Source organism: Mesoplodon mirus (assembly GCF_964341445.2).
Source record: "Mesoplodon mirus genome assembly, chromosome: 2".
Lineage (NCBI taxonomy): Eukaryota > Metazoa > Chordata > Mammalia > Artiodactyla > Ziphiidae > Mesoplodon > Mesoplodon mirus.
Genome location: NC_138977.1, coordinates 166664780 through 166691769, shown reverse-complemented (window position 1 = coordinate 166691769; position 26990 = coordinate 166664780). Strand labels below are relative to the sequence as shown.

At 37.7% G+C, this 26990-nt stretch overlaps 1 protein-coding gene and 1 long non-coding RNA gene across 3 annotated transcripts; one reads left to right on the top strand and one right to left on the bottom strand.

The window, feature by feature from the left end:
- Positions 1–1979: 1979 nt before the first annotated feature.
- Positions 1980–12531, bottom strand: FAM200B (family with sequence similarity 200 member B). Of its 2 annotated transcripts, none has more exons than XM_082605259.1 (2): positions 12400–12531; positions 1980–5049 (listed from the first exon to the last, which is right to left on the bottom strand). In XM_082605259.1, exon 2 carries the CDS (start codon positions 4983–4985, stop codon positions 3102–3104), a length of 1884 nt encoding a protein of 627 aa, XP_082461385.1. In that variant the 5' UTR covers positions 4986–5049; positions 12400–12531; the 3' UTR covers positions 1980–3101. The 2 variants fall into 2 exon arrangements, 1 of the variants encoding a protein (XP_082461385.1); XR_014291991.1 differs by lacking the exon at positions 1980–5049 and adding an exon at positions 5168–5865.
- A 104-nt stretch (positions 12532–12635) lies between these two features.
- Positions 12636–15945, top strand: LOC309815370. The gene is made up of 3 exons (XR_014295849.1): positions 12636–12723; positions 13432–13540; positions 15782–15945. It is a non-coding gene; the product is annotated as an uncharacterized lncRNA (long non-coding RNA).
- Positions 15946–26990: the final 11045 nt, after the last annotated feature.

Here is a 26990-nt window from a genome sequence, read left to right as displayed (position 1 = left end):
ATGTTTTTCTAGCTCCAAACTATGGCAACTCTACTGTAACAAATACTAAAAATATGAAAGTGGTTTGGAAGTGGGTAATGGGTAGAAGTTGCAAGAATTTTGAGGAACATGATGGAAAAGTCCTAGATTGCCTTGAACAGACTGTTAGTAGAAATATGGGTGTTAAAGACTGCTGGTGAGGTCTCAGAGGAAATGAGGAACATGATTTGGGAAACTGGAGGGAAGGGGGTCTGTTATATAATGGTAGAAAGTTTAGAGTGTGTCCTATAATTATACAGAAAACAGAACTTGTAAACAATGAATTTGGGTATTTGGTTGAGATTTCCAAGCAAAATATTGAAGGTGTGACCTGGTTTCTTCTTGGTTGCTTTTAGTAAAATGTGAGAGAGGAGCGGAGAGAACTGTTACAAAAAGGAAGCAGAATTTGATTTGGGAAAATAGCCTACACAGATTGCAAACAATCCTGAAGTTAAGAGATCCACTGCCAGGAAAGCATGCTCTGGAGAGTTAGCCAATGATGTAGTTGCACAGCTTTTTTTTTTTGATGAAAAATGTTTTAAATTGTAATAAAATATACATAAAAGTTATCATCTTAACCATTTTTAAGTGTGGATACACTTTTGCTAGTACTTGGAAAGTATAAAAGGTTAGCACATTCAAGTACATAGAGGGCTCTTTGAAGGGGTGTAAGACTCAGAAGCCAAAAACAGATGAAATTATTCAGGAAAGATCTGTGGAGTAGCCTGTTTTTTAATAAAGTGAATCTCCGTGACCCACAAAGTTTTTGAGAATGCCATACCAACAGAAACATTGTCAAGTTGGATTAAAAGGGACAGAGGACAAAAATGAAAAGACTCTCAAAGTCCTACAGGCAGAAAACATGCTGAGAAAAACTACTCAGTGGCAGACATGTGTTATTCTTCATGAAAAAGGATGATTCCAAGGGTGGAAAGCTCCAAAGAGTGGAGCCAGGGGTCTAGAGGGCAGAGGCATGAGCCGTCTAAGTTATTTCCAGGCTTTGAAATTTAATGGAGTTTGCCTAGGTGGACTTCAAAAGTGATTAACTGACTCTTTTTCTTCATTTTCTCCCTTCTTGAATGAGAATGGATCTGTTGCCCTATGCCTGTCCCACCACTGTATTTCTAGAGCACAAACTTGCTTTCTAGTTTCACAGCTCCACAGGTAGAGGATTTTGCCCCAGGACACATTACATCCAGAACTGCACCCATAATTTAGATGATTAGATATGAGATTTTAGACTTGAGTTGATACTGTAATGGGCTGAGACTTTGGGGGGCCTTGGAATAGGTGAAGGTATTTCTCACGTGGGATGTATGAGTCTTTGCGGACTGGCAGTGGACTCTGATAGGTTGAATAATGGTCCCCCGTAAAGATGGCCAAGTTTTAATCCCTGGAACCTGTGAATATGTTGTACATAGTAAAAGGGATTTTGTAGAATTGACATATACTGACATAAAGACACAAGACCTTTGGGTCAGAGATATAATTTATTACTCATAGCAAAAAAAAAAAAAGGAGCCAGATCAGCACTGTGGGTTGGTTTCCCATGCCCCAATTCCCACAGGTGTTAGCTCTGCACACAGTGGGGGCTGCTGGTGCATCCTCTCACCCTTCCCTACAGGGAGATTACTCATTACTACTGGAATGCACGCAAATGTAGGAAATGTAGGTAGGAAAAGGCTTTATCTTTACTTCCCTGGCATGTTTCTTGGGAAGATGTCTCTAGTTTCACCATTCTGGAATGTCTCCTTACACAAGTGTTCTTAGCTTAAACACAAATACTTTCATTCAGAGGATCCAGACTGTGCAGAAATGTGAGCTATTCATGGAAAATTGTCTTCCAACTGTATTTTAAGCACCAAGAAGGGGGAAAAATCTATTACCTTTAATAGAATAGAAAATCTGAAAAATCAAATACTTCAATAATGCCAAGAGTGGCTGATGGAAAGGAGCTGCTAACCTATATGATTTTAGAGAAAGACCATGTCCAAAGAAACATCACCCAGTGGGGTCAGGAAATATGTAAAGAGAGGCAGAAGTTGAAATTAGTTTGAGGAAGACATATTAAGCAATTAAATTGCTTAATTTTCAGCAATGATGTGAGTAAGCAACATCAATCAATGCCATTTGTGGATGCCTATAGAGATTATTTGACAAAATCAGATTTTTAAATGTAAAAATGGCAAAGAAATTTGCCATACATTTCATTATTATTCCTGGGAATATGACCTCATGTTACAGTTATTAGATGTTATTGATTTTTTTTCTCCAGCAAATGTAAATGGAATATCCATTTACTATGTATCATGCAAGATGACACAATCTCTGCTCCTATGGAGCATGCATTTCAAGATGGCAGGTTGACAGAACTAGTAATCAAATAAACAAATACAAATATTACAAATTACATACTACCAAGAAAACAAAGAAATAAAAGGAAGAATAAAGAAGGATGTACCCAAACTAAAGTGGTTAGGAAAGACCTCTATAAAGAGGTATCATATGACTCAATCTATTCTCAAAATAAAAGTCAGAGTGAGTTTTTTAAAACCTAATTCACATCATGTCTTTCCTCCACAGAACCCAACTGCTCTCCATTTCACTGACAAAAATCCAGAGCCCCTATAATGGTCTAGAGCCCTTCATGATTTGGTCCCCAAATAGTTCCCTGACCTCCTTTCTTATTACTTTCTATAGCACTTATTATCTTCTAAATATTATAAAGGTTATGTATTATGTTTATTGTCTCTCTCTCTCTCCTTGCCAGAACATAAGCTCCACTAGAGAATGGTCTCTGTTTTCTTCATTTCGTATCCCAAATGTGTCTAGAACGGTACCTGACCTCTAATAGAAGTTCATTAAATTTTTGTTCAATGAACATAAAATTACATTATGATTTTATTAGTATTAAAATATAACAAAAATAAAAACAAAGTTATCACATACACTGCTATATTAACATTTAAATACAACAGATAAAAAAATCACAAAATAAGAACTGCAGAAACAAAAACCAGGTCAGATTTGTTTACACAACATTGTAAAGCAACTATACTCCAATTAAAAAAAAAAAGATTTATTTAACGTGGTAGGTGTGCTTGCCCATTCATAAGTTCATTCCAGTCTGGAACACAGGAGGATAATGCTACTCGCATATCTGCTGCGCCATTTAATCCGTTCCTTTCCTTTGCTTTTAACTGGGTTAAGACAGAAAACCCTAGTTCACACAAACTAGTTGCTGTGAATGGTAATAATAGCAGGATACTCCTTCGACTTATCAAAGGAAAGTCTTCCTTTATCTTAATCCAAAATGCTGATAAACTTAGTGTTTCATAATCATTCTTCAATGTATATGAAGAATTGAGCTGCAATAATTCATTTTCTTCTTCAGGCACCAAGTTTAGCTCAATTATTGATTCTGGGTTTCGAAAAGCAAACGGATCTTTTACCCAACAATTCTGTCTTAATGTTTCAAATTTCTCTTCTGGGAATAAATGGTTAAAGGTTTGACAGAGAGAAGTGAGGTGCAACAATATCTCTAGTTTTATTTCTTCCAAAATGTTTTCATTGACAACATTCTCTTCAATGTGCTGCAAAAACCTTGGAAACATGTAGTAGCTAGGACTGTTGCTTTTAAGCCTCGCTTGCCACAACAGTAACGCCTTCTGGAATCCTTGGATACGTTCGGCCTGTTGGAATATGTCACTGTTTTTCCCCTGTAGTTTTAAACATAGTTCATTAAGGATGCCAAAAATATCAGTTAAATATGCCAGTTTCGTTACCCAAATATCATCCTCAAAAATAGTTGCTAAATGAGACTTCTTTTCAATGAGAAAAACGTGGATCTCATTCCTGAGTTCGTAAACCCGGCTCAGTATTTTCCCTTGAGACAACCAACGAACTTTGGTGTGATACAGTAAGTGGGTATAATTAGCTCCAATCTCCGAACAAAACGTTTCAAGAAGTCTGCTGTTTAATGAGCTTCCTTTAATAAAGTTAACAACTTTCACTGCCTTTTTCAATACTTCCATGAGCTTCTGGGGAATCTCTCTGGATGCTAATGCTTCACGATGTATAAAACAATGATTCCACGCACCACTAGTAACTTCTAGCAATTTTTTAATTACTCTGCTCTGTTTTCCACTGATGTTTGCTGTTCCGTCACTTGTAATTCCTTTGCAGTTTTTCCAGTTTAATTTATACTGACCAACAATGCACTTTTCTAATTCTGTGAAAATATCTAATCCACTTAGGTGTGAGGTTAAGTTTAAACAACACAAAAAATCCTCCATAAAATCGCCTTGCCACGCATATCTGACATAGACTAAAAGTGCTGTGCAGCTTCCAGTATCTGTGCTTTCATCAAGCTGGATCGCAAAATCTATTCCTGACTGTAACTGAGTAATAAGCATTGCCTCTAAATGTTCGGCAATCGTACAAATTCGAAGAGATATTGTGTTATCGCTAGGAATCATTTTTAATTTATCAGCAGATTTATCATCAAAAATTGTACGCACCATATCCAAACATGCTGGAAGAATAATTTTTTCAGCAGCTGTGTGAGCCATTTTCTCTTTTGCCACACGATATGCAACTAAATATGATGATAATAAGGTTTTCTCACTAACAGTAGTAGAGCAGCTAAGAAATTGTGTTGATGACTTTACATCTATTTTCTTTCTTTGAAAATATTCAAGAGGCTTATCAATAAGTTCAGCATGCTGTGTTTCTAAGTGCCTTTTTAATTTTGAAGGTTTTAAGCTTTCATTTGCAAGAATATTATTACAAATAACACACTGAGGTCTGTCATTTTCAAAGGGTTTTTCACATTTGATAAAACCATATTTTAAATAATCTTCATTATAACGCCTGGCAGTTACTTTTTTCTTTTTGAAATGTGTCTCAAACGAAGTTGATATTTGCAGATTAGAGTCAATAGTTTTCTCAATATTGTCACCGTTCATACTTCCAGACCCAGCAGTAAAACTTGAACATGCTTCTGCATATTTTGCTTCATTATTCCTCTTTCTTTTAAAAAAGAAATGATCCATTTTAAAAGCAATTTTGAATAAAACATTATAATTGCCACTAATATATATATATATATATATATGTATATATATATATATATATATGGTTTTTTTTTTTTTTACAGCCTAGATAACATCTTTCCAAAATTGCAGTTTGCAACTGAATCTCAGTGGAACACCTCAGACTTCATATCCAGTTGCAAGTCATGGTAATATACAACTAGACTGCAGATCAACCTTGTTATTATGAAAACCAAATAAGACATCAGTGGACAAATGACTGAAAAACCATTTCTTAGGCAATCAATGCACATTCTATTCATCATATCCCCTCCATCAAATATCTTTCCACATATTGAAACTGACCTTAGTATTCCTTGCAAGGTGTATAATTCTGGCAAAGGATTCATGCAAAGCACTCTGATATTTTATATTTTATTTTGTTTTTAAAAATGTTCATCATGACTCACAAAATTGATTTCATGACCTACTAAATGGGTCACATGCATAATGTGAAAAACACTGATATAGAGACGTTTTCCTCTTTTGTGTTAGTGCCTTGACTACGTCTGTTTGATGATCAAAGAAACTAGCTGATCTGCTAAACTGCTGGCTGATACAGAAACTTTCTTGAAGTGGTAGGTATATATCATTCCTGATTTTCATTCCTGATACTTTTTGATGGGAAGGGTTTTTAAGAGTGCCAGTATTGTCTGATCTCATGAGGTTCCAATGAGGTTTTCCATGGTTAGGTCAACTATAAGGTTGGAGTTGGTGACATATTTTTAGAACTGTCTTGGAATGCATCCTTGACCTGGGAATAAGACCAGAGATAAGACATTAAGCATTACAATACAGAGAAATAGTGTTGCCAGCTATAGGGACCTTTACAGAATCCAAGGTCATGGGTGCTGAAGCAAAAAGCTGGTAGCTCTCAACACAATGTTATATAGGCTTAGGCCTTTTTCTGTAAGGCAAACCACCTCAACCAAGATTGGGAGATAGAAAAAATGATGTAAGACCTGGGAGTTGGCATCAGGAGATGCAAAGTACATTGACAAAGCTAAACACAGCAAACCATGGAGGAGCACAGCTCATTCACTATATATATTTCCTCTTAGCTCAGTTTGGCCATGCTCATCTTGTAAGTACTTCCCGCACTGCTCTCTTTGAACTTAGGATATTTGGGTCTTATCAGCATAATACAGCACTTCCTTACAAACCTCTCCATCAAGTAATGCCACTTTGGGGAGGGGGGGGAGGTAGGGTAAAGTCTTACATTTACTGTAGTGTTTATTAGAAATTAAACATTTTAAGTGTTAACAGTTTTATCAGGATTGTTTGCATTAACTAGATTTTCTTATTTTCTGTAATTCTTGATGCTCTGGCATGTGGGTTCTCACTAATCATAGAGGGAACTAATCCTCCCAGGGTTGGGTAATTCCTAGAGATAGCAAACTTGACTGATAGCTCAACCCAGGAACACAACTTTCATATGCAAACTAACCAGTCCAGAGCCAGCCCTACCCACACTTCCCCACCCTCCCAAATCAGGTTCTTATTCTCCAGATACTCCCCTGCCCTAACTACCCCAGGGCCAGGTAACCATGAACTAGGGACAGCCCCCATGCCCTGAATCCTGGTGAAACTGTTAAGAAAGCCAATCTGAAACCTGCTTACCCTGCTTGGCCAATTCCTTCCTGAGAAAAGCACAGTACAGGCTTTTCCACATTTCCCCTTCTACCCCCTCTCCCTCCTGCCCAATCCTGGTGTTTCCCATGTGGCTGCCCTGTATGGCATGGCGTGGCATGCCCTACCTCCTGTTTCTAGGGATCTGTATAAACACTACCTACTTCATGACAGCCATTTCTATGTCTGTTTGCCTTATCATACCTGATTAAAACAAATCGTAGGTAAATCATTTTTACTTCATCTTGGTTCTGGTTACAAAGTTACAAAGTTGCATAGTTTGGCTCTAATCCTATTTTCCACGCAATGTCTGTTATTTTTTAGCATAAATTTTGCATTCCACGAGTTCTTCTAAGTCATAGTGTTAAAGCTGAAACACCCGTATCTCGAGATTACTTTTATTACTTGCCTGGTGAATGGATTCCCCCAATCACTTGAAAGGAAGATTGGAATCCTTCAGTTTGGGGGACACACTAAATATTTGTCATTCTAGCTGTCACTCATCCTTCACCTGTGAGTGAAACAGTATCATACAGTACACAAGTAACGTATAGGTTTCAGGAATACCAGGCAGCACTCAAAATATGCTACAAATTGTCTGAATGCCATCGATTTTCATCAGCCTGTCACCACTGTATTTATGTGGTGGCCTAATCTTTTAATAAAGCCAGCTTTGAAAGAGGCATCAGAGCGGATGGTGACCTTGAAACAAGAAAGATGTTGCCAGATGGAGAAGGCCTTAGTAAGATTCTTCCCTGAGACTTCATTACTTATTTTTAATAGTAAACTTGAAGGGGACTTACAGTATGTCATGTATACTGCACTTTTTAAAATTTTAATAAGCTTTATTTTTTTTGAGAGCAACTTTAGGTTCACAGCAAAACTGAGCAAAAGGTAGGGATTTCCCATATATTTCCTGCCCCCACCTATGCACAGTCTTCGCCATCACCAACATCCCCCACCGGAGTGGTACTTGTTACAGCTGATAGACCTACAGTGTCACATCATAATCACCCAAAGTCCACCCTTTACCTAAGGTTCACTCTTCGTGTTGTACATTCTATGGATTTTGACAAATGTATAATGACATGTATCCATCATTATGGTTTCATACAGAGTATTTTCACTGCCCTAAAAATCTTGTGCCTCTGCCTCTCTTCTTTCCTATCCCCACTCCCACTGCCACCAATCTCTAATAGTCACTGAATTTTTTTTTTTTTTTTTTTTTTTTACCAGCTCAGCTCCACAGTCTTGCCTTTTCCAGAGTGCCATACTGTTGGAATTATATGTATATAGACTTTTCAGATTGGCTTCTTTCACTTAGTAATACGCATTTAAGGTTCCTCCATGTATTTTCATGACTTGATAGCTCATTTCTTTTTAGCACTGAAAAATATTTCATTGTCTGGCTATAACAGTTTATTTATCCATTCACCTACTGAAAGACATCTTAGTTGCTTCCAAATTTTGGCAACTATGAATAAAGCTGCTATAAACATTGGTTGCAGGTTTTTGTGTGGACAAAAGTTTTCAACTCCTTTAGGTAAATACTAAGGAACCTGACTGCTGCATCGTATGTACAAGTACATTTTTAGAGGATCCCAGCAAAGGTTGTGTATCCTTTTGTTGCTGGAGCTTGTCAATACTGTGGAAACAGATTATGCTTTATAGATAAAGCATAGATGTTGCTCAACTTTTTTTTTTTTTGCAATGGTGCCAGCTTTTGTTAACATAACTCACACACGCTGACAGACTTCAAATAGTGCCAAAGGGACTGCTCTAGGATTTCCTGAGTTGTGATGGCCTACTCTGGTACTGAGTTATTCTATTGATGTCTCTGATATGGAACCAAGTCAGAATTGAGGGGTAAAGGTGGCTGGTGAGATGGGTTACACAATTTAGTATAATTCAGTGAGAAAGAGTGACGTGGGGAGCTGTCAAGATAAGACTATTTGGTCAGTTTGGCATTGGACAAATACTAAATCTTGAATTTAGGAGCAGATATTTTATATGAGACTAAAAGTTTTAAAGGGCATTCTAGAACAATGTTGTTGGAATGCAGCTTCAGCAATGTAGCAGGAAGGTGGCAGCAGGAACCAACTGAGAAAACTTTGCTATAGGGAGTAGGGTTAAGTTGTAATATGCAAGAGATCAAAATGTATAACCTTGTCTCTAGGCTAGCAGTCTCTTGGCATAGTTTTCCGTGTTTAGTAATATAAAGCATTGGTGTCAACAGGAAGACCTACAAATAGGGGCAAAAGTCAGGGTTTATTAGGATGGTGGCATTTTTAGATGTTGGTTGCCTTAGGAGGGGCTTGAAAATATCAACTTGATTAGTTGTTATATTATGAATGCTTTAACTAGGACAAGTTGCTAGAGATCTAATGTATATGGTACCTGATTATTACACTTAAAAAAGAGTACATATGGGGGAATTCAGGGCCTGGTCTGAGAAACAGGAAAAGTTTTTCTTGGAGGTCTTATATCCTGTCTGCCAAGGTAGTTAGTAGGACTAAAGAGTTTATTGCAGAAGCCTACTGGATGTCACAGCATGGTGGACAGCAACAATATATTAAATCAGGGGCTTCCCTGTGGTGCAGTGGTTGAGAGTCCGCCTGCCGATGCAGGGGACACGGGTTCGTACCCCGGTCTGGGAAGATCCCACATGCCACGAAGCGGCTGGGCCCGTGAGCCATGGCTGCTGAGCCTGCGCGTCCGGAGCCAGTGCTCCGCAATGGGAGAGGCCACAACAGTGAGAGGCCTGCATACCACAAAAAAAAAAAAAAAAAAAAAAAAAAAAAAAAAATCTATCTATCTATCTATCTATCTATATATAAAATCAGAACTAAACTGCTGAAAAAGCAACTGCATCTAAATCTCTTTGATGAATAAGAAGAGATGAAGAGCAATTCACAACAGCCTTGAAGCAATCTGACTCAGATATATAACTGCCCTTAACAGCTGAAAGAGAACACTTATTGATTCTTCCTGTCATAGTGAAGGATGCTCACTTGTTTTTAATGTTCCTTCTCTCCACATGAATTTCAAAGCACTACAATTTTATCCTGTATGCCACCTCTCCCCAGATATTTTATAGACATTTACCTTACACAGTTAAAGAAAAACAGTGTTAAAACATTCTCCAAAGTCTTTTGTTTGCCCTCTCTTTTCTTTATCTATGTCTCTGAAAGGTGCCTTAATGGCAAGTCACAGGAATTTGGAGGGACAGGTTCAAACCTGAGGGTTTTGGTCTAACCGTAAGTTTTGGAACTTTAAACAGAGATATTCTCAATTAGAACTCAATGTAAATCAGGGCATATACATACGTTAACATGAATAACTACATGTGTGATTCCATAACCCAGATGGGTTCTGTTGGGACAGGTCCTTTCTGGCCAAAACTTCAAAAATCTATAGATGTGTGCACTGATGCTTAAGATGTGTGTGCTGAGGCTGACTGTTGTGGATATATAACCACATTTCAGAGCAATAATGTCCTTTAATTGGGTGTGCATCTATCTTAGCCATTCTTTAGGAGAGAATTTCAATTAAGGTGACCAAATAATTGTAGCTGAAAGTTTCTTATATACCAAGGTGCAATAATAATGACCTGTTCCTAGAACAGTGTTTGTTGTAATGGTAGGTACTCAGTAAATGTATTTGAAAGATTAAATGAGAGAATGACACCTGTAGCAAACTGTACCATGTACGTTGTTTTTATTAATCAATGAAAAATAAGTTACCAAACTATATTTGAACAATTTGGTAATATGTAAGACAAAGGTTAGTAAGACCTATTCTTTAAAATTGGATCGATATTCTATTTCAAAATAAACTGCTTATAATGTTAGACAGTAGAAACAATGGTCTTATAAATACATAAATGTAAACTATATTCAGATTTATAAAGCCTAACACTTAAATCTACCTGGAAATAAGAAACACATTAAAAAAAACCTAATATCTCATTTATATTACAATAAGTAATTATTCTTTTAGTCAAAAACAATTGTCTTTAAATCATTCTGTTCTTTTATACTTCTACTATTCTCATTTCAATCCAGTTCTCTGTGGGAGTTCATAATCGGCTATGCTTCAGACTGTTATATCCAAAAAGTATTCTTAAAGGGCTTACTCTCTCTCCTCAAGCAGACAATTCACCTACAATAATAGCAAACATAGTATATTAGGGTATAGACCTGATAGATGTGGGGAGGAAAGCATGGGGAAGTCCTTTTGTAACTGAAAGAGGATGCAAGGTAAACAGCTAAATGGGAGTCAGAAGCAGAAAATGTTGCAAGCTTGACAGAAGAAGGTATGAGATAGTTGTTTACAAAAGTGGTGCTACGAATGGACTAGGAAAATGTGTTAGGATTTTAAGCAGGTCTGCATGATTGCCTTACATGCTTAATGCAATGATCATTATTGCTATGATGCTTGATAGGTGTGGTCTTTAATTCCCTGCCATGAATTTTTACCTCTTAGACATATTTCAATGGTGCTGTTATCTTCTAAAAATACAGCTCTGATCAGTTTCCTCATAATTCAAAAACCTCTATCGGCTCTGAGCAGTGTAATCTCTTCAGGATAATGTCGTTTAAATCTAAGCCTCATCCTATCTCTCTAGGTTTCTCCTTCATCCCATATCTCCATACTATTCTACACTTTAAGCTCTAAGACTATGGGAGTTCTTGAAATACCTCATGCACTTTCATGCTTCTGCTTTCGCTCTGGCTGGTATTCCCCTTGCCTTAAGTCATTTGAAATCCTATTCATTCTTTACGATTTAGCTCAAATGCTACAGCATTCATCCAATCAACTAACATGTAAGTATTTACAATGTGCCAGGTCCTGGGGATATAAAGCAAGAAAATGGATAGTGATATATTCATATAAGGGAACACCTGTTCAGCTGTTACAAGGAATGAACTAGAGTTACATAACACTGACAAATCTTACATTAAGTTAAAGAAAGCTGCCAGAGAATATACACATTTCTGATTGTTAAAACTATGCAAAACAGCACTATATGTAATCCAAAATTAAAAGGGTGGTTACCTTGGTCAAGAGGGAACATAACGGGATTGGGTGGAGCAGACAGAGGACTTCAGTTATATAATAACTATTTCTCCAGTTGGGTGTCAAGTACATATGTATTAGTTATAGTTTTATTTCTACTTTTTGTCTGTCTAAAGATATTCTATTTTTAAAGGGGATGGTTAAAGCTTGATTCCTTCCTGAAGGCATTGCAAACCTGTCCCATAACCAGTAACTTAAAATTAACTTCTTTCCGTCTCTGGTATTCTCCTTTGTTTCCCGTATTGCCATTGTGCACACATCAGTAATACTTAGGCCTTAAGAGTAGGAACTTGCAGGTACGAGCTTTAAGTAGATTAGAATGTAACCCTCTTCCCAGGAGACTCCCGTTTGCTCCAGTTCTCTAGGGACCTAACTAGGCCTAAGAACCTCAGCCTGACCCCTTCAGCTGATCCGAGAACATCTTCCTTCGGATCCCGGATCGCTGACCCTTTCCCCCGGTAGACGTCCATTCGCCCCCTGAGCAAGAGCAAAACGTGCCTCCCGCCAACGAACCCCGGAATGTCTCCCTTTAGCGGACTCCGGACCACTCCCACCAGAGGTTGCCTTTCTTCCTTCTCACCTCCAGCCGAGCGCCGCGAACCTCGCGCCTCGCCTGCCGACCCGCGGTGCGCTTCGCCCCCCATTCTCTACACAACACCACTTGCAATCTAACCTCAACACTCACAGAAATCACACTTCCAGCCGGAATACGGCTGGCTCGGCCCTCTGCGCATGCGCGGAGCTAAGAGTCACCCCTGCCCTCGCTGTTGTCTCGCGGTATTGCCTTTTCCCGCGGGAGTTATTTGATCTTTCGGGCGGTAACTACGCCTTCGGCTGTCCGCGGTAGGCTGACCGGAGTCGGAATTTTGTCTGCAGAAAATCTGGCCGTGGTCAGTCGAGCCAGGTACGGCCGAGAGCCGATAGGTTCGTCCCGGCCGGGCTCTGGCGCCATGGGGGCCAAGAGACTGCTGCCGATTAAGGAGGCCTTCCAGCTGGCTTAGCAGCCGCATCAGAACCAGGCGAAGCTGGTGGTGGCGCTGAGCCGCACCTACGGCTCTGCGGTCCCCGCCACCCTTCGCCGCCCCGCTGGTACACCCGTTAGCACGTTAATTTGTCAGTCTTTGTAAGGGAATTACAGAGATTTTTTTCAATTCTGCTATCATTTACCTTGTTTACTTATTTAGAGAACCATATTGTTCTTTATATCATAGGAGGCTTGTGTCTCTAGATTAGAAGTTCACCGATTTTTAACATAAATCTGCATTTCATTAAATAGATATAAAATGTATATTAAATATATATATATTTGTATTTCTGCCCTGTAATGATTTTAACAAAACACGTTTCTTAGGAACAAAATAAGTCAGTGCAAAGAAGTTCATTTTTGTTACAAACTATTTTTCAGGTTAATATACAGGTGTCCCCCACTTTTCAAAAATTCGATTTAGGCCACTTCGCTTTTAGAAAAGACCTGTATTGTATTAGTCCGTGTTTTCATAACTGAAGGAAATCTGGAGGGTTTTCACTTTTACAAAAAAACGGCGAAAAGCGATAGTACTTGGTATGCTTAGCCTTCAGCGTTTTTTTTTTTTTTTTTTTTTTTTTTTTGCAGGGAGCCTTTACCGAGGCAGCGCTCAGACCCAGCAGCCTCAGTGGCACAGCCAGGCTCCTTCCCTGGAAATACACTCAGCATCAAGCCCCCATAGCTTGGAACTGTGTCTGTGAGTATCTGTGCTGCAACTCGATTTATTTTGTGCATCCGTCAGCAAGTGTCCTAAAGTATCAGAAAAGCGTAACATAAAACCAGATGTAATTTTAAGTGTTTTGATTGGAGTGAACGAACTGGGCATTGTGTGTGAGTTGAACTTGCTTGGGTCCACCATTTCCATGCAGAGAGAAAGAATCTTGAAAGCTGCCAAAGTTACTATTGCTTCTGTTGGTAGCAAAGTGGTCTCAGTTGGCATCCAGCAGTGGGTAAACTGGAGAGTCTATCGCTTGAGCGGACTGATGGGTGTACAAAGCGAGGTGTTTAGGTTATCTTATACTTCAGGAGAAATCGGTCAGTCTTTCTAATAAGCTGAAACAGAAAGCACTTGGACCACGGTGATGAACGTGTTGCAACAGTAGAATTTGAAGGTAGTCATGGATGGTTTGATTGGTGAGGGCAGGTTCTTACCTTAAAAGTTACTGGAGAGAGTGCTTCCGCTGTTACTGAAGCTGCCGAAAAGTTCCCGGAACTGAAGAAAATAATTACAGGAGGTGGTTATTCGTATAAGTGTTTGACCTTGAAGATGATGTTGAAGAGGTTTTGGCATCCCATGACTAAGAACTGACAGATGAAGAGCTGATGCCATTGCAAGAGGAAAGGATACTATTCGAATACTAATTGAAACGGAACACAGTAGTGAACAGCCTAAAAGTAAAGCCCTCCAGGAACTCAACATGAAGCACTTTCATGAGATTTTCACTGTAATTGACAGTGCTGCAATGATAGCAGAGAAGGTATGACTTTAATTTTGAAAGGGCATGTAGGTTTAGGGCAAGTTTGCAGGATGTTCTGAGTGCCTACAAACAACTGCATGATAGAAAAATGCATGAGGATAAGCAGTCAAGCATACTGTCATATTTCAAGCCTTCCACATCAGCCACAGCCGACAATGAACCTTAACATTTGACGCTGAGGCAGGCAGTTATAGAAGAAGGTGAAGACATTAGTGACCTGCTTGCCCTGACGGATTCAAACAACGGTGAGATGTTAATAGGTGACCCCCTTCCTCTGTCTCCTACATCCCCATCTCCACACGCCCCCACCACAGTCTCCCACATCTCAGCCTAACACACCATCATCACCACCTCTCAGCCTTCCAGTGTGCTGCTGGCTGTCCTCTCGATTCTGGTAAGTGAAACTATACTGTACAGACATTATTTCTACTTTATCCAGGCAGTGTGTTTATCATATCATACCTGCTTTAACTATATGCTAGCGTTATTTTAGGTTTTATGTGTTATTTGGTATGATTTGGTAGGTTATTTTTTGAGTCTGGAAATGCTCAAACTTTCCCCATATAAATTCATGGTAATTGCTTCTTCACTTTATACCATTTTGGCTTATGAAAGGTTTCATAGAAACATTCTACTTTCAGATATGGGGGAAAACCTGTATTTCTAGCCTTTTATTATAATTTAGTTTAAGAAATAGAAAAAGAGTTAAATACAGTAGTTTTAATTTCAACTCTAAGACTTTACATGACTTTGACAAAATCAAAAAGCATTTCTTTACCTCAAGCTACTACCTTTTTGTTTAAATTTATTTATTTATTTATTTATTTATTTATTTATTTATTTATTTTTGGCTGCATTGGGTCTTTTTTGCTGCACACGGGCTTTCTCTAGTTGCGGCAAGCAGGGGCTACACTTCATTGCAATGGACGTGCTTCTCATTGCGGTGGCTCCTCTTGTTTCGGAGCATGGGCTCTAGGCATGTGGGCGTCAGTAGTTGTGGCACGAGGGCTCAGTAGTTGTGGCTCACAGGCTCTAGAGTGCAGGCTCAGTAGTTGTAGCGCACGGGCTTCAGTGCTCTGTGACATGTGGGATCTTCCCGGAGCAGAGATCGAACACGTGTCCCCTGCATTGGCAGACAGATTCTTAACCACTGCGCCACCAGGGCAGTCCCAAGCTACTACCTTTTTTACTTGCAGGATTTCAAAATGATTCTTCCGTATGCTCTGCATTGTTCTGCACTTTTTTTTCACTTAACAGTATATTCTGGATATTCCTTCTTATCACTATTTAATTAAACTTAACGCAGTCTTTTTTTTTTCTTTCAGCTGTCATATATTCCGTTTTGTGGATATACTCAGATTTGTAGCCAATCTCATATAGATGGACACTTGTGTTGTTTCCAGCCTTTGGATATTAGGAACAATGCTTTAATGAATAAATGTCATTTCTTACATTTGCAGGGGTAACTCTTAGATCCTCTGAAGAGAATTGCTGGCTTAAAGAGGAAATGTTTTTGTAAATGTGATAAATATTGAAAGTTGGCCTTTAAAGAGTGGTCCATTCTGCACTCCCATCAGCAGCATATGAGAGGTATTGCTTTTTTTTAGGTGGATTGGGAGGAACTAGAAAGTGATTGGGGGGATGTTTTTTGATAGACGAGAAAATTTCTAAGTAAAATCCTGAACAGTTTGAGAATAGGAGTTAGAATGATAACATGTATGTCAAAAAGAAATTGCTGTGTGATGGGAAGGGTCAATTGTAAAAGGCAACGTTGAATTCAGACCAGTGCTGTTGTTGTTTTTAACTGAACTGTGCCTTTGATACATGTTTCTCAGTAGATTCAAGGATGTAGAGAAGAATCAAAAGAATCTTATGTGATATTTTAAAATCTATGCTGCCTTGCTCCATGACAGCAGTAACTCAAAAACAGGAGACATGGGTGAATGATTACTCAAGTCTATTCTCAACAATTTATTCTTCTGGATAGATGATTAAGAGTTATTAAAGAGTGAAGATTTTAGTTTAATGAACAATTATTCATGTTACTGAGAGTCTTAGGTTAGTGCTAGAAATAAAGTCTTTTATCAATGTAGTTTGTGAAGGATTTGTTTTGTATTTCTGGTTGTCAATAAAACATTTTTTCAAGAGGCATTTGTTCATGCCTTAAATATGCTATGATGGTGTGTAAATATGAACCTGCAGCAGAGTGAGAAATAGAATTTGCAGCAGTTTATTATTTCTTTAACCAAATAGAAGGAAGATGAAGACAACGACATTTCAAGTTATTTAAATTATTTTACTTTCTTCTTGAAAGTATTCCGGAAGTTATGCCAGTTTTTATTAACATTCACAGGGAGTGAGTATATCATTTAAAAATTTACCAGATTGAAAACTTTAAGGACTTGTATAATTTAGAGGAAAAACAGCTAGGATTCTAAATATATATATGATATAAATAAATTTATAGTATACACACACACACACATACATACATACACATATATTTATGTCATATTAAAGTGACCTTATAAATAATTTTCTGTAGGATAAACTATGATCATGATTAAAAGCTGATTTAATAGATAATGCTAGCTTTAATTTAAAAAATTTAAGAACAGTTTCAGGTAAATATATTTAAATGAGTGCTCTACTGAGCAAGGAAGTTAAAAGACCATTTTTTTTGGTTCAAAAATTATTTCATTCTTATTATTTAGTAAATATTTCAAACAAGGATTATTTTGAGACTATATTAAATGTACATTTTGTACATGTATGTGTAAATTAGCATTATAGCTTCTGTTTTTTTTTGCATGAATTGTACCTTCTTTATGAGTCTACAGTCTTGAATTCTGAACTTGAGGAAATCAAATGGTTGTCATTATAATGCCACCTGTGAATAAGTTTGATCAGTGTTTTCTTTCAGGACTGAGGCAAATAGCAATGAAGTTCAATTTTGAGGATGCCAGATTCTAAATAAGTTCTTGAGAAATATGCCAGAAAATGCCCAGATTGATAATGTTTGTGTATAAAATTAATTAAGCCATTCTTATTAGACTGAAAGATAAATTTCCAAGTACAGGCAATTCTGGCTCTTTCAGTACTTAAGACTATTCCCTGTGGTTAAAGGTATATATGACATGCCTATTTTTTTACTTCATATTTTTTTCTTTCTTTAACTTTAAATACACAGTAGTTGAATTTTTCCTTATTAAATATACAATATACAGTAGGAGAAAAGAGTGTATATGATGCATGCACACTTCTGTGCACACACACACACACACACACCATTTAAAGATATGTAGTTCCAACAGCAATTCTGTGACGGCAATTGGATGTCCTATAATTTGACACCTAGAATTAGAGCAGACCCATAGGTCAAGGGCTCAGCCCCACAAGACTGCCTCTACAACAGATGCCAGCCAGGAGTTTAAAGTATCCCAAAGCTACCTACGTTTCTACCCAGCTGACTCCAAATTCAGGGATTCCCATGACTGCTTACCCCCCCGCCCCCAGGTGTGATAATTCTCTAGAATGACTGACTGGACTCAGGAAAGCGCTATACTACCTACTCGAGTTTTATTATAAAGGGGCAAAGTATGGCACGCAGGGAGTGCAGAGCTTCAATGGCCTGCCTGGGTGTGCCACCCTCTCAGCACGTTGGTGTGTTCACCAACCTGGAAGCTTCTTGAGCCTGGTTGTTTCAAGGTTTTTTATGGGATTTCATTGAGTAGGCATGATTGATTAAATCATTGGCTATTTAATTGAAAATCTTTAGTCCCTCTCCCCTCCCTGGAATTTGGGGGATGGGCCCTGAAAGTTCCAACTCTGTAATCACCTGGCTGGTTTTTCTGGTGACCAGCTTCTACCTTGAAGCTATCTAGTGTCTCCCAACCCACCAAGAGTCACCTCATTAGCATAAACTCAAGTGTGGTTGAAAGGGACTCAGGAATGACAAAAGACATTTCTATCACTCAGCAAATTCAGGAGGTTTCAGGAACTCTACCAGGGACCAGGGACAAAGATCAAATACTTTTTTTGTTATACCACAAGAGAATAAAAAAGTGAACACATATACCCAACACCTAATTAAGAAACAGAATACCAAGGTAACTTTTTAAGTCTCTTATGTCTCTTTTTTTAATGTATTCTCCCTCCTTCTTTCCCAGAGGAAACCACTATCATGAATTTTATATTATTCGTTACCTTGCTTTTCTTTAGAGTTTAGTTTGTTATAAGGCTACCTAGGTGTATCCCCAAAATATGCACTGTATCTTTGCTTTTTTTTTTTTTTTTTTGCACTATGCAGGCCTCTCACTGTTGTGGCCTCTCCCATTGCGGAGCACAGGCTCCGGACGTGCAGGCTCAGCGGCCATGGCTCACGGGCCCAGCTGCTCCACGGCATGTGGGATCTTCCCGGACCGGGTCACGAACCCACATCCGCTGCATCGGCAGGTGAACTCTCAACCACTGAGCCACCAGGGAAGCCCTCTTTGCTTTTTTTTAACCTTATTATGAATGTAGTTATTTTGCATGTATTCTTTTGTGACTAATTATTTTTCCATTTAACACTGTTTCTAAGAGTAATCCAAATTTATGCATGTAGCTATAGTTCATTCCTTTTCACTACCATATAATATTTTGTATTAGAAATACAACACACTTGAGTTATCTGCTATATTGTTTACTATTATGAACTAAACTTGCCAGCATTCTCAAACATGTGCAAAAGTTTCTCTGGCTAATATGCCTAGAGGTGGTGTTATAGACTGAATTGGGTTTCCCCAAAATTCAAATGTTGAAGCCCTTACTCCTAATACCTCCCAATATCTCAGAATGTGACTGCATTTGGAGATAGGGTCTTTATTAATAAAGAGGTAATTAAGTTAAAATGAGACCTTTGATGGTGGTGGGGTGATGGGGGTGCCCTAGTCTGGTCTGATTGTTGTCCTTACAAGAAGAGGAGATTAGGACATACAGAGAAACGCTGGACATGTGCATGCAGAGAAGAAAGGCCAGTGAAGACACTGCAAGAAGACATCTGCAATGCCTGGGAAGAAACCACACTTTATTCTTGGACTTCTAGCCTCCAAAACTCAGAAAATAAATTGGTGTCTAATCCACCCAGTCTCTAGTATTTTTGTTATGGCAACCCTAGCAAACAAATACAGTTAGAATTGCTAGATGGTAGGATTATGCACAAGTTCAGTTTAGTTAGTAACGCCAATATTTTTTAAAGTACTTGGACCGATTTACAATCCTACTGGCATGTATGAGAATTCTTGTTCTACATCCTCACCCAAACCTGATATTGTCAGACTTTACTTTCTCCAGTCTGTTGGAAAGGAATGGAATCTTATTGTCATATTAATTGCATTTTCCTGATAATTAAGGAGAGTTGAATATCTTCATGTGTTTCTTGTTTCTATATCAATAAAATGCCTGTTATATCTTCATCCACTGTTATGTTATTTGTTTTTTATTACTGATGGGTAGGAGTTAATTTTAATGAAAGTTAAGATTTATCCTTTAATAACCTGTCTTCTTTTATGTCTTATTTAAGAAATTCTTCCCAACCTCCAGAGTAAAAGAATATATTCTCTCATTTTTTTTCTGAATGTTTTACATTTGAATCCTTAATGTACCTGGAATTGATTTTTTTTAAAGTTTGGTTTGAGGTAGATATATAGTTTCATTTTTTTCCCATGCTAATAGCAGTTGTCCTAGTCCTATTTATTGAATAGTCTTTGGCAGCTCTGTTATACATCACGTCTGCCTTTCTGGTCTCTAATTATGATTTTTGTCTACCTCTAGACCAGCATCACATTGTCTTAATTACTATGGTTTTATAATAAATCTTAATATCTGGTAGTAAGTGGATTTTTTTGTTTTAAATTTTATATATATATATATATATATATGTATATTTATTTATTTAACAATTGATATGTGTATGATCTTGAACCTTTCAAATGTGGAGAATAGAGCTAGGTGTGTTTAAGCATAGGAAATGGTCTTTGCTCCAAAGACTAAAAAACTTCTTTTCAAGGCAACTCAAAATCAAACCAGTGAGCCTTTAAAACAGCCATTTCTAATATGAGACCAGGGTTTTTGGGGTATTATGGATTGGGTTTTAGGTGGAAAAAGGTGGTCCCTGAGTTGATAGTTGTTGAGGCTAGTTGGGTATATTAGTTTTATAGGTTTCAGTGGTTTCTTAATAAATATAGAATGTATCACTTGTTAGATAATTATATTGGGCCTTTAATGATTACTTCTTTTGTCTTTTTGTTTTCTTAAGATTTTGTACTCAGAGAATTCCATTTCTTCAGCAAGGCCTAATGATATATCAGGTAAATGTACATAAAGTTAATAGATTTGAAGGTCATACTTTTTACTGTTATGAAATTTTTCAAAGAGAATACAGTAAAATGAATCCAACAACCCAACACCTAACTTCAACCATTATGAATATTTGGCCAGTTTTGTTTCTCTTCCTTCCCCCTCCTCATACCCAGGCCACATGAACACAGTTCACACACCCCATCCCACTCTCAGCCAGAATTATTTTAAAGCAAATTTTAGCTGTCACATCATCTAATATCCAGTGTTCAGATTTTTCTAATTTTCTCAAAAAAATTATTTTTCATGCTTGTTTCTTTGAATTGGGATCTAAACTATATCTATACATTTCATTTGATATTTCTTATGTCTCTTTTAATATTCAACAAGCTCTCTTCTCCTCTCTTTCCTTGACATTTATTTGTTATAGAGATTGGGTCATTTGTCTAGTTGAATTTCCCATATTCTGGATTTGGCTAATTTCATCTTCATACTATCACTCAATCTGTTCTATCATGTGTATTTCCCATAAACTGCTATTTAATGGTAGATCATTGACTAGATTAAAGCTTGACTTTTTTTCCAGGAAGTGGGGCAAAATACTTATGTGGTAGCTTATAAACATTTTATTGCATTCATATCAGGAGGTGAAAGTCTTCAATAATATTTTTTAAACAGTGTCCTAATATACATGATTAAGGATTATAAATGTGTTCTGTAGTCTTTTCATCTCTAATCTTCCTGTTTTTACAGATGGGAAAACTAAGGCCTAGAGAGTTAAATATTTGCCAAAGACCAACTAGCTAACTTAATAGAAGTAGGGCTTTTTTCCACCTAATACTCCTTTCAAAATTTTGCTTCAGTTGTGTATTCCTTCGTCTGAAGGTTTTCATGCATCAGAAAAATGTCAGAGGTGGTCAGGATGGCATTTCTGCCTGTTCCAACTAGAGTTTTTGTGACTGAGAAGGTAAGACGCAGTACATGTGTAACTGTGTAAAGTTTACACACTAGTAAACCACTCCCTTGAGTGGTTCTGTTTTTGCATTGCCAGTGTGATAGCTAAGACTTGAGTTTGAAAGTAATAGTCAGAGGGGCCTTAGACAGGACCTAAGCCTGAAGCTTGGTAAATCCAGGATAGGAAGAATGCAAGAAAATCTTTATAGGCTACAATAGTATTTGGTTATTTGGTCCTACATAATTTTTTTGTGTGTGTAGAATTGTTCACCTCATATCTTTTTTTTTAAAATAAATTTATTTGTTTTATTTATTTATTTTTGCCTGCATTGGGTCTCCGTTGCTATGTGCAGGCTTTCTCTAGTTACGGCGAGCGGGGGCTACTCTTCATTGCGATGCGCAGGCTTCTCATTGCGGTGGCTTCTCTTGTTGCAGAGCACGGGCTCTAGGCGTGTGGGCTTCAGTAGTTGTGGTGCATGGGCTCAGTAGTTGTGCCTCACTGGCTCTAGAGCACAGGCTCAGTAGTTGTGGCACACGGGCTTAGTTGCTTCGCGGCATGTGGGATCTTCTTGGACCAAGGCTTGAACCCTTGTGCCCTGCATTGGCAGGCAGATTCTTAACCACTGTGCCACCAGGGAAGCCCTCATTTCTTTTTTTTTAATTATTATTTTTAAATTTAATTAAATTTATTTATTTATTTTTGGTTGTGTTGGGTCTTTATTGATGCGCATGGGCTTTCCCCCCTTGCGGCGAGTGGGGGCTACTCTTCCTTGTGGTGTGTGGGCTTCTCACTGCCGTGGCTTCTCTTGTCACAGAGCACAGGCTCTAGGCACGCGGGCCTCAGTAGCTGTGGCATGTGGGCTCAGTAGTTGTGGCTCGTGGGCTCTAGAGAGCAGGCTCAGTAGTTGTGGTGCACGGGCTTAGTTGCTCTGCGGCATGTGGGATCTTCCCAGACCAGGTCTTGAACCTGTGTCCCCTGCATTGGCAGGGAGATTCTTAACCACTGCACCACCAGGGAAGCCCCTTCATTTCTTTTTGTATTGGTATGCTTTGTTTCCCATTTTAGTTTTTACTTGTCTTATAAATATTAGCTGTAAGTTCATACTAATTTGAAGAAAATGAATTAATGTAACAAAATATAGGAAGTGAAAACTAGAGGGAAGTTACATTCCTCTACAGCTTACCTAACTGAACAGATGCTGTGAAATCAGTGATGTGAAAAATCTTCTAGAAAACTGGTTATACTTCACAGAAATATCTTGAGTTGCTTCATCTTTTGATGTGTAAAAGTAGACAGTAGTGGCAGGCTCACTGCTTTCCTTTTAGTGAACTGACGGGAATCTGCAAAAGCAGTGATTGTAGGTATATGACAAATAAATTTATCATTTAAAGCCATTACCTTGATCATTTGTTAATACAATAGAAATGAGCTGATATGGAGAAAGGAAGATTTATGACTAAAATAAAAGTTTCATGAAATAATACCTTTACTTTGTAAGGGAAAAACGTTATTACATACAATTTCACTAATGTTTAAATGCAACAGAGAAATAATCCCAAAAAAACACAATACAAGTAAAAATCGGGAACATTTTATTTAATGTGATTAGTATGCTGTCTGTTCATTCCAGTCTGAGATACACAAGGGCAGTTCTCACATATCCGATTAACCCTGTTTCTTTCCTTTGTTTTTAATTGGATTAACTATTAAAGCACTAGTGAGTAGTACTACGCTAATTCTGCTTTTCAGTGGACAGTCTTATTTCATCCAAGAGGATGATAAATTTAATGTCTCATAATCATTCTTTAGTGTTTATGAAAAGTAAGCTGTAATATTTCATATTCTTTAATTACCAAGTGTGTATAACTCAATTTTTGATTCAGGGTCTTAGAAAGCTAGTGAATCTAACCAGATTTTTTTTCTTGAATGCATCAATTTTTTTTTCTGGGCTATAATGGTTAAAAGTTTGAGACAGGCTGGAAACAGTAAAAAATAGACAAAATAGGGCCTCCCTGGTGGCGCAGTGGTTGAGAGTCCGCCTGCCGATGCAGGGGATGCGGGTTCGTGCCCCGGTCTGGGAGGATCCCATATGCCGCGGAGCGGCTGGGCCCGTGAGCCATGGCCGCTGGGCCTGCGCGTCCGGAGCCTGTGCTCCGCAATGGGAGAGGCCACAACAGTGAGAGGCCCGCATACCGCAAAAAGAAAAAAAAAAAAAAAAAAAAAATAGACAAAATATATGAAACAATGTTTTTAAAGACACTGGACATCTGTCAGTGAAGAACAGGCAATAAAGGACATGAATCCTGAGTGAGAGGAAACAAACAAGGTGAATTCTGTGATGACTCCAGCTTACTGCCTTGAGAGAATTTCCAGGCCTCAGCACAGCCATGGGGACCACAGGAAGAGCCTGATGGGGTCCCTCGTTCGATAAGATAGAGCTGAGAGCCTGGTGAAACCAAAGTGGCTAGAATTTGCAGCACAGAGTACTAGAGAGGAGAGAGCTGCACAGAAAGAGAACTCTAGAAATCTGGAAAGAATCTCCCTTGAGTTTTCAGGTGAGTACTGATCAGTGCATGCAGGTGAGGAAATTACCTGAGGCCAAGAAAAGGACCACCTAAAAATATTAGAGGTAAGAGACCCCAGCTCAAAGAGGGCTGGAAATAATGGCTGTTCCCCCAAGACATACTGGAAAAGCATCATTCACAGAGCAGTGGATAGAGTACATAGAAGGGTCTTGCCTCAACTGTGGGGAATAATTAGCCCTAGGCTGAGCACTGTTCTGTTTTGTCTTGTATTTAAAGCAATATCTGAAAACATCAAATTGTTTCCCAGTAACTGTGCCAGAACAAAGACCTCCAGGAATACAAAAATATCCAGTACCTAGAAAGGTAAATCTTTCATTGTCTGGCATCCAATCAAAAATTACCAAAGATGCAAATAAGTGGGAAAATAGGACCCATACTAAGGAGACAAATCCATTGAAACTGATCCAGATGTTAAAATTTGCAGACATTATATTGTAACTCTTCCATACAAAAAGTTAAGTAGAGACATGGAAGATAGACCAAACTTCTAGAGGTGAATACTACAATGTGTGGAATATAAAACACTGGGTGGGATTAATGGCAGATTTAACATTGCAGAAGAAAAGATTTATGAGTTTGAAGACGTGTCAATAGAAACTATCCAAAATCAAGCACAGAAACAAGACAATGAGTAAGCTGTGCACAACTTTCTAATGCGCCTGTAATAGGAGACTAAGAGATGGGGAAAGAAATCTGAAGCATTTATTTAAGGAAATAGCTTAAAAGTTTTTTTAAATTACAGAAACTGTAAACCCACCGATCTAAGGAGGTCAATGAACCCCAAGCACAAGAAGCATGAAAACAACTACATTAAAGCACATCATAATCAAATTGCTTAAAACCAGTGATAAAGATAAAATCTTAAAAAACACCAAAGGAAAAAAGGCATTGTTTCCAAGATGAGAATGACATCAGATTTCTTTTAGAAAATATTCAATTGAGACAGCAATAGACAAACTTATTTAATGTATTAGAAAGAACCCTGTCAATCTAAAATTTTATGCCCAGAGAAAATATTTCAAAAACAGGCAAAATAATTTTTCAGACCAAAGCTGAAAGAATTCATCACTAGCAGATCTGTAATGCAAGAAATGTTAAAGCAAGTCCAGTCTTTCAGGCAGAAAGAAATACACTAGAGACTGGCAAACTATAGTCTGCAACCTTGTTAGTTTACTGCCTGCAATCTAAGAATAGTGTTTACATTTTTAAAATGTCGTTTAAAAATATCTCCAGAGATTGTCAAATGCTTCTTAGGGTGCAAAACCGCCTCCAGTTGAGAACTACTGGCTCTATATACCCCAGTTAAAATGCAGAGATTGTTGGATTGGATAAAAGAGCAAGACCCAATTATATGCTGCTTATAAGACACAAATACGTTAAAAACAAAAAAATGCAAAAAGAAATGTGATGGTAACACCAATCAAAAGAAAGCTAGAGTGACTATTGTTATTAGACAAAGTAGATTTCAGAACAAAGAATACTGCCAGGTGTGAAGAATGTAAAATGATACAACCACTTTGGAAAATACTTTGTCAGTTTCTTGTAAAGTTAAACATGCATCCATATGATCCAGCCATTCTATTCTTAGATATTTACCCAAGAGAAAAGGAAATATTTGTCCATGCAAAGACTTTTACATAAATGTTCATAGTAGCGCTATCATTTTGTAATAACCAAAATTAGAAATAACCAAAGTGTCCATCAACAAGTGAGTAAACTGGTATACAATCAAAAACATACAATGGAATACTATACAGCAATAAAAAAGGAATGAACTATTGATATATACCACAACATTGATGAGTTTAAAAAACAATTATGCTGAGTGAAAGAAGTCAAACAAATGATTCCATTTATATAAAATTCTATAAAATGCAAACTAACTACATGGAGGCAGAAGATCAGTAATTGCTGCAGAAAGGCAGGGGTGGGGGAGAGCAGGAAGGAGGGCTTACCCAGGATACCATGAAACTTGGGGATGGTGGGGATATTCATTATCCTGATTCAGGTGAAAGCTTCTTGTGTTTATAAAAGATCAAATTGTACATTTTAAATATGTGTGGTTCACTGTATGTCAGTTATACCTCCATAAAGCTTTTACAAAAGTTTGTGCCAGAAAAGTTAAATGTACACTATCCTTATTTCTTTCAGAATATCTTAATGTTTTTCATATGTTGTGAAAACCTGGGGAGCATGTAATAGCTAGGGTGATTACTGCCATGACAGCAATGCCTTTTGGAACTTTCAGATGTGTTTGAATGTTGAAATAAATCCCTGTAGTTAAGATAGTTCATCAAGAATGCTGAAAATATCAGTTAAGTATGTCATGTTATTACTTAGATATTGTCTTTGGAACTATTTCACAAATAGCAATTGCTTTTCAACTAGGAAAAAAAATAGTTGACCAAGTAGTACTAAATATTTAATAAAAATAAACTTTCACTGTGTTTTTCAATACCTCAGTGAAATCACCAGAATGTCTTTGGATAACAGAATTTTCTTATATTGTACATTAGTTGATAATTACTGAAGCTGGTATTGGGTGCATGGTGATGTTCATTATACCATTGTCTCTACTCTTATTTTAGTTTGAAATTTTTCATCATAAGACATTTTAAAACATATATTACCCAGCAATATATTATCTACTCTAAATATATCTAATTCAGTTTTGTGTGAAGTTACATATAAACAACATAACGTATCCTGTGTGAACTGATCTTGCTACATATATCCAAGAAACTAAAAGCTATGCAGCTTATTATCATCAAATTGGATTTTGAAATCTTT